Source organism: Semicossyphus pulcher, unplaced genomic scaffold (assembly GCF_022749685.1).
Source record: "Semicossyphus pulcher isolate SPU_LCO1_2020_fin unplaced genomic scaffold, fSemPul1.0.p SCAF_13, whole genome shotgun sequence".
NCBI classification, from domain to species: domain Eukaryota; kingdom Metazoa; phylum Chordata; class Actinopteri; order Labriformes; family Labridae; genus Semicossyphus; species Semicossyphus pulcher.
This window is the reverse complement of record NW_027211637.1, coordinates 13,273,141-13,282,098: the sequence shown is the minus strand read 5'-3', so window position 1 is coordinate 13,282,098 and position 8,958 is coordinate 13,273,141. Positions and strand designations below refer to the sequence as shown.

The window sequence follows — 8,958 nt, the reverse complement described above, 5'->3', positions numbered from 1 at the left end:
GAAGAGGCTGAACAAAGAGCCTGTCAGTCAAGGTATTATTATGTCCTGGCTCGAAAATGTGTTGGACTGTAGTCTGTATTGGTTAATTCTTCCTTTTATAATCAAAAATGAGAGTTTTAAAAAATGTTCAGGAGACTTCATGAGACTTTGGTTGGGGATGGGAGGAATTTCACCTGGAGAAACTAAAAAAGGGACCTCTCAGATGCACTTCCGGAAAAACCACAGGGTGGCCATTTTTTTATTCTCCCAGCTAGAGAGCATTTTATAAAGTTTAGGCTGTACGACAAGTGGGCAGTGGTTCTGTAAAAAAACATACAGTGACATTAATTGTATAATGATATTAAACCTATGTTTAATGCATTTATAAGTAGGCCTAGCCATCATCCCTTAAAGTAGCTACTTTTTGCCAATATATGACATAGTGACGTGTCTAAAAAGTTGCTCATTTTTAATTGAAGACTTTATAGTGAATTTTATCATATAAACATTTATGACAATATATGATGCCATATATTTCCAAGGGGCTTAATTATTTTTTATATTTTAATCTAATAGTCATAAGGCGGGTTAACCCCTTGTAGGCTAAGTAAGCACATAAATACTAAAACATTATTATTATTGTCGACTGTTGACCCTCTAAGCTTCTAGTGACCTTTTTGAACAGGTGGAGTTTCTATAATGCTTATAAATGCCAAATGAGGAGATGTTAAAACAAAGTTCTAGTATAGGCAATTACTTTTTTTTAGCATCCCTAAAATACTTGTTGAATTGTACAAATATAAATTAGCAGTTACCGTCTTGTGGTATTCTAATCTCATATCAACTAAAAGTTAACATATCACATACACACACCTCCCAGGCAGGCCCCCACGGCTGAGACCCATCTGACAGCTCTGATGGGTGGGTGTGGAGCATATTGCATAATGCACTTCTACATCTGACCAAAAACTGTGACACTTTCTAATCGTCTGTCGATTTGCTGTTTGGAAGTTCGTCCTCAGTGCAGGTCAACAGGTGAGCTTCCTGACTTCCTGACTCAACAATACATTTCTTTCTTCTTATCATTTTAATTGTTATCTTATTGTTATTATTTTTGTTGTTATTTGTATTATTATTATTAATATTATTATAATTGGTAGGAGAAGTACATTGGTAATAGTATTAGAAGAAGTAGAAATAGTATCATGAGAATTTTTGTTGTTTTATTGTTGTTTTTGTTGCTGTCTGTTTTTTACTCGTAGTAGTGGCGGTGGTTGTGGTATCACATTATTACTATAAAACAATGTTATTAGTAGCAGTGTTTTTGTTGCATACACTACTATACAAAATGTATTGTTATTTGCTGTACCTTCAACGATAGATATAGCATAAATTGTAACAATAAGGACAGCTTCATTAATTAATGATTAAGTTACAAACTACAAACAGCACCCACTTTAGTAAGAGAAGTAAGACGAAACATTGGATGTGTAAACTGCCTGTAAGTAGGTGAAGGATTTGTTTTTCTAGCAAGTGATCAAATGTTTTTTGTGTTGAACAACTATTTAAAAAAACCTGAAGTACTTGTGGTGTTTAAAGGCATCAATCTTTGACAGAACGACGTCGATAACATCTAGCCACAACCACAATCCTAAGAATTGCCCTTATCTGCTGGGCGCAGGAGATTGTGGGGGAAAGGATACAGTCAGACTTTGTTCTGTAAACTAAGCTCCACTCAGAGATGCTTATTAGAAAATGAAAACCTGGATCATTTATTGTTGCATCATCATTTGGTTGATTATTTATTGCATACTTGACCTAACGGTTTTTCCCCTGACTCTGAGAAACATGCCTCCCTGGTGTGTTTTATCGAGGATAGTTTGATTGGTGCTGCGGTGATCTGCCCCAGCTGGTGACGTCTGTCAGCCCAGCACTTCAGCGCCTGCTGGGTGAAGATAAGCAGCAGCGACCTGCCGCTCCCTAGAGTGGGTGCCCATTGCTCCCTGCAGCTAAACTAAACTGAAAGACACATTTATCCCCCCTCTGAACAGGTTCAACTTTGTAAACTAAGATAGGATTTTAGAACCTGTTTAAGTTTGAACTTTTTTGGTCCCCTGACTATAAAAGAGATAACATTTGAGGTTTTCTGTGAAGCTTTTTTGAAATTTCCTTTAGATAAGTCATTCATGGAAGTGTCGTAGGATAAAAAGTATTTTATATGTTCTTTTTTAACTCAGACTCAGAACAGCTGCAGAACAATGGCGGCCTTCCTTCATCACTGCCCCTTCCTGAAGTCGGTCCCTAAACCAGCTTTAAGGAGAACAGGAGCCGCCCTGCTGTCTATGGCAGGTCAATGCCCCATCATCGCACGACAGATCAGTGTGAGTGGCCCGGGCTCTCTGGAGGCCAAGCTGAGCATCTCACCCTCCAAAACAGAGAGTCACCGACTTCCCACAGGGGACCAAAGGCGGCTGTACACTCAAACGGCTACTCAGGCGACTGAGTCTGCATCAAAGGCCTGCCCTTTTGTCACCACTCATATTGGGATAGTCAAAGCCAGCCCTGAAGTACAGGAGGATGTCCGAGAAGGTAAGGACACCAGAGTAATTGATTTCTAACTTTAACAGGACAAAATTTGTCAAATATCAAAGGGAATCCAGGGTGTGAATTGTGACAGACCTGCACTCTTCTTTCCCAGGTTTGATGACCTCTCTTTTGAAGGATTTAAAGGATTCAATCCTCCCAGACTCCCCTCAAACGAACACTGTCACCCACCTCCTCAAAGACAGCATGAGTATGTTTTACATGTACATATATATTGCATGTATGATGTATGATATTTTATATGATGTATATATATATACATATATATATTTATATATTATAGTGCTGTGAATGATTTAGAGTCCCCTCCCACAGTTGGCCCCAGCTACAACTATGACAGCTTCTTCACTGAGAAGATTGCAGAGAAAAAGAAAGACCACACATACAGAGTCTTCAAGACCGTCAACAGGAGCGCCAAGGTCTTCCCTTTCGCTGACGATTATTCCGTCTCTGGGCGGGATAGCTCCCAGGTGTCCGTCTGGTGCAGCAACGACTATCTGGGAATGGGTCGGCACCCACGGGTCCTAAGTGCCATCAGGTAAAATGAGACAAGAAAAAGCATGTTTTACCACATGACCAGTCAGTCAAGACAACATTGAGTGTAATTGCAAGGTGAAGTTTCATGTTGGGAAATTGCATAGGAAAAGTCTTTCAGGTGTCTGACAGTCCTTTTACGTGTAGACCAAGTAGTATTCCCTACAAGTTGTGCTGTGTTCAAGGACCTGTCTGTCACTGTCTTTTTATCGTGTCAACTAAAAGAGGCAAATGTAAAGTTAATCAAGTCAAACAGCAGCCAAATCCAAGTTTTTGGTAACTTGATTCTACAAGTCTGTTAAGAAGAAAAGCTGCAGCTAAATCAAACTTTTGCACCATAGTTTTTATAATGTTGATGTACATGTGGGGATCAATCATTTCTGACTTTCTTTCTGGCTACACTTTTATTTAGTGCTTTAACCAGGTGCTTTATCACTTTGTTCCTCAGAGACGCTCTGGACAGACACGGTGCTGGAGCTGGCGGAACCAGGAACATTTCAGGCACCAGTAACTTCCACGTGTCTCTGGAGAAGGAACTGTCCCAGCTACACCAGAAAGACGCAGCGCTGGTCTTCTCCTCCTGCTTCGTGGCGAATGACTCCACCCTCTTCACTTTGGCTAAAATGCTTCCAGGTAAATACTGACCTCTAACCTTTGAGTCACTGGTCTTTTTTTATAGACTCATTTGACGATATTTATAAAAAGAGGAAGAGAAATGTTGAAGTCACATTGATCCCTTCTACACACAGGACCTATATCTCATCTTCTTTGCTACATTATAGAAAATGTGATTTTGTTTAGAGGCAAGTCATCTCCACTGGATTCATGGTGTGTTCACTGTGGCGTGCAGGTTGCGAGATTTACTCTGATGCAGGGAATCACGCATCAATGATTCAGGGCATCAGGAACAGCGGAGCAAAGCGCTTCATCTTCCGCCACAACGACAGCCAACACCTGAAGGAGCTGCTGCAACGCTCGGTCCCAAACACCCCCAAAATAGTGGCCTTTGAGACTGTGCACTCGATGGACGGTGAGTACTATGAAATGTTAGCTTGGAGTGATAAAGAAGTTTATTTAGATTGTATATATTTTGGTCAGTAAAGTAGATATATGGTGGAGAGTAAACTAATAAAACCAAGCCCTTATGTGGATTAAAACTTTAGACATAAAGATTAAAGAGACGTAAATATTGATAATTATTTACTTGGACTCATAATAAGATTTACAATGTTTTTTATAGTGGAATTATCTTAGTTTACTGTACATTGGTGGCTGTGCAGGACAAAAATGTACAGTAAATGGAAATCTCCGGCTCACACTCTTACCTTCATATAATTATTAATTTGATAATAAATTGCACCTAAATCTGGCACCAGAGCCATAGAAACCTTAATAATTAAAAAACTGTTTTCTGATAAAGTATCGTCTGTTAACAAGTGTTAATTCTTAATATATTCTATAAATTAAGTTCACCAATCATCATCCATAAAGTTCATAATCAATAGCTAATAAAGAGAAATTCAGGCTTGGAGTATTTTTATCTCTTTAATCTACAATTATTCAGCCTCCATTATCCATCATCCATTATTGTCTCATGTGGGAGGAAATACTTTTCCTCCCTCAGCTCTATGTCTCTGTGTGATATTACAGCGCTGACAGCTCCATAAAGCACAAACTGAAGCAGACTGAATGGATGACTGCATTCATATCCAAGAGGGAGCGGAGAGCTGTATAAAACACAAGCACTAAAATGTTGTTTTGATATAATTTTTGATGATTTATAAAAGGAGGAGAGATTTGAGTGTTAACAAACAGAGAAGATAACTCACTCCAAACATTAAAAGTGTACAGTACATATCTGAATCTTACACAGTGGTGACATTTGCGGCACAGATTTCCTGCTGGTCGCCTTTATTGCACAGTTCTAATTATACCTCTTTATTCTGTGGGGCTTACAGGGGGCATATGTCCTCTGGAAGAGCTATGCGATGTAGCTCACCGTTATGGAGCGCTGACCTTTGTTGATGAGGTTCACGCCGTGGGTCTGTATGGAGCCCACGGAGCCGGAGTGGGAGAGAGGGACAACGTGATGCACAAAATTGACATTGTTTCTGGGACCTTAGGTAAGTATATGGAGTAAATCCACTTTTTAAGTTATCCAACTGTGTTATTTCATCTCTAAATTTTTAAGAAATTAATGATAAAACTATAAAAGCCACTCCCACTCTTATATAATTCTCCTGTCAACATGTCAGCACAACACTGAAAGGGCAAGGCAAACAGCCTCAAACTGTCATAGATTAATTGGCTTCTCTCCTTAGAAAAGTTCTTATTTACTAACTGACACTGTCAGAGAGCCAACATGGCAGCAATACCTCCCCACATGCATGATACCTTCCCCCTTACTGGTTAAATAAGGTCAGGAGAGGAGTGAGCTCTCATCAGAGGAAGCAGAGGTTTTATCAGCTGGGTGCCAGCCTGACTCCTTCTCTGGTCGTTCTGATAAAACCATCATCAGGGAGTCTGTGCTGTGTGCAGCTTCATGACAACTCAAGGGTTTTAGGTAGAAATCCCTGTCAGGCACACCTTGAGTATAAACTAATCCTAGATTACTCCTGGCTCCTAACATTTGACCTTGCGTATTTGCATGGTTGCAAGGGTTTAATTGGCAACACAAAAAATGATTTATCATTTAATATACCATGAGAGTCATAACTTGGCAGAAACATAATAATGTATCACTACATCAAATCATCCAGCATCCAATTATAAAGGTATAGTTTTGGGGACTTCTTACTGACACATTAATTGAAACGCATACTAAACGTTTAAGATTAATTAAGATTAAGATGATTCTTTATTGGTCCCCAGAGGGGCAATTCGGGTGTTGCAATAGCTCAAGACAAAATAGCAAGAAGGTAAATAGAAATAGAAATAAGGACAATAATAAAATAAGAGCTAAATACAAAAGTGACAATCTAAAGTGACATGTATGGGTAATAGCAGCAGTATGAAATATATATTTATATAGAGAGAGAGAGAGAGAGAGAGAGACAGAGAGAGAGAGAGAGAGAGAGAGAAGTATATATAGATGTATATAAAGGTAGAGTTTTGGGGACTTCTATATATGTGTTATATATATATATGTGTGTGTGTGTGTTTGTGTGTGTATATATATGTTATATATATACGTATATAACTTATAGAACGTATTGCAATAAAATGTTGTTACTTAGTATCAAAATCATTATACTGTTCTGTTGTTTAGTCTGTAAAAATATTTTCTTTTTTATGTTATTTATTATGTTTATTATGTTTTTTAATATTTTTGGAATGTAAAATATTTATGTTCAAGGTAACTGTAGCTGTCAAATAAAAATATGAAGTAAAATAAGTGCTTTTTGAACTGTAATACTATTTAAAAAAAAGTACTTAAAAGTGGAGATACTCAAGCTAAGTATGTTACATTAGGACTTACTATCTCTGATCTCACCTCACACACCCTCTGTCATATCTTGGTGCTCTAGGAAAGGCCTTCGGCTGTGTTGGAGGCTACATTGCCAGCAGCGCCGCCCTAGTGGACACGGTGCGCTCTTTTGCAGCCGGCTTTATCTTCACCACTGCCCTGCCCCCGATGGTCCTGGCTGGTGCTCTGGAATCTGTCCGGGTCCTGAAGAGCCCCGAGGGGCAGGTGCTCCGCAGAACCCACCAGAGGAACGTCAAACACATGAGGCAGCTGCTGATGGATAAGGGTGTACCTGTGGTCAACTGCCCCAGCCACATCATCCCCATACGGGTATGAAGGTGTAGCAGTGCTGCTGCCACAACCACCACCAACCACCATATCCAATACCAGCAAACCCTCATCTGACTCCTCTAGCAGTTAGTGATTGTAGTTAAAGTATGTTTTAGGGCAATGCAATGTAGCCCACGTCAATGTGTTCTCACTATTGTCGATAAGAATTTCTTTATAATATGACCTTGAGAACAACATATTTACTGGTTACATCATTAGGGAACAACTCTGGCTGTAATAATATTCTTCTGTGTGTATGCTTTATATATACTGTATAGATAGCACTTATCATTGTACGTATTACAAATACTCAATATTATTATATTATTTCTGGCTCCTGATATTGTGCCTGTTAAGTCAAGCAGAACCACTTTTATTGGGTTTTTTAACGTGTTAAAACTACAACTTTGACAAGTCTAAATGTCTGCCGAATGTATATATTTCTATAACTCGACAAGTACAGCACAGAACATATGGAGTTGGGAGAGTGCCACGAGAATAATAGGGCTATTTCAGTGTTTAAATATGATCCAATATATATTTTTCAAAAACCAATTATAAGTCAATTTGATAAAACTTGCATTAAAATAATGTAAACTTTACCATGTATTTTGTGATACACTGATTACACTTTAAAATTAAAAAAAAATAAATGAACATCATGTTTTTATTATTAATAATCATTAAGTTCTTATTTAATGAATTAATATTTAGTTGGATGTACTTTTAACTTTAAGGCCCATGATCATCTTTCATGATCTATTTTGTAGGTGGGCAACGCTGAGCTGAATTCTGAGGTGTGTGACACCCTTCTGGAGAGACACAACATCTACGTCCAGGCTATTAACTACCCCACAGTGCCTCGTGGTCAGGAGCTGCTGCGCCTGGCTCCATCTCCTCATCACAACCCCGCCATGATGGAGTACTTTGTTGGTGAGTGTGGGGGGTCCTTACACAAATTAGGTCAGAGTTGCTCTAGTAATCCTCTAATCAATTTAAGTGGGAACAATGGCGGGTACAAGTGATTGATGTTTGTCCGTAATGAGTGTCTCTGCTTTGTAAGCATATATGAGTCTCTTGGCATCCACTTGTCACCACACACTGCAATGCAGTGAAAATTACAATCTCTATAGAGATATTAAATTACTCTCCTGTAGAAGGAAAGCTTACACCATCATCTTAATATTTGCTTGCTTAAATGACAGGAGATTACACTTTACGACAACGAAATAATACAGAAATAAATATTGGCATTGAATTGTTCCTTCTAATAAATGCGTGTGTTTCTTTCACAGAGAAACTGGTGGAGGTGTGGCAGGAAGCAGGGCTCCTGCTCAACAGACCAGCGACGGCTTCCTGCACCTTCTGTGACCGTCCGCTGCACTTTGACCTGATGAGTGAGTGGGAGAAATCCTACTTCGGCAACATGGAACCACAATACATCACTTTGTCTGCATAATTAGCATCTCAGCAGAAGTTGTCCACGTACATATTACATCACACCTATTTAAGTAATACAGCTGAGAAGAGAATTGAACAATATTTAATGTCAGTGTATTCACTGGTTATAGTATCTATGTCTGGTTTCCTGTATTTATGCTAACTAAATTTTTGCTGTTATGGTTTAAATAAAATTGTGCCTTCTCCATATTAAAAGCATAAATCCTGCACATTGTGCACTTTCTTAAATCTTTTACCCAGGTGTGATGGTTTAAATAAAACAGAACTATTTTATTTCATGTTACGTGATTTCCTTTTAAACAATATAATCATCATGCCCATCATTATTTGTTCTTATTTCCATTAATTCAGTAACTGATGTTTCATTCATTAATTGATGCACTATTGAAGTAATGAGTTCACAAAATAAAGGAATAATAAAACATTCAACTGATTCAATCGATTCATCTGGGTGTCATAAATCTCTTCCATCCACACTCCTCACATATCTACCTCACTTCAATCATAAAGATATTGAATACTTTTACATACGCTGCTGTAAATCCTACAGACTTGAATTGAAATTGGAAGACATAATATGAACC

The 8,958-nt window shown here is 38.5% G+C and overlaps 1 protein-coding gene across 1 annotated transcript; it reads left to right on the top strand.

The window, feature by feature from the left end:
- The first annotated feature begins 924 nt into the window (after positions 1-924).
- alas2 (aminolevulinate, delta-, synthase 2) lies at positions 925-8,770 on the top strand. Its single transcript, XM_069660973.1, has 10 exons — positions 925-1,014; positions 2,217-2,568; positions 2,678-2,773; positions 2,899-3,121; positions 3,566-3,750; positions 3,968-4,147; positions 5,076-5,240; positions 6,645-6,913; positions 7,684-7,846; positions 8,209-8,770. The coding sequence occupies exons 2-10, from the start codon at positions 2,238-2,240 to the stop codon at positions 8,370-8,372; spliced, it is 1,776 nt and encodes a 591-aa protein (XP_069517074.1). The 5' UTR covers positions 925-1,014; positions 2,217-2,237; the 3' UTR covers positions 8,373-8,770.
- The last annotated feature ends 188 nt before the right edge of the window (positions 8,771-8,958 follow it).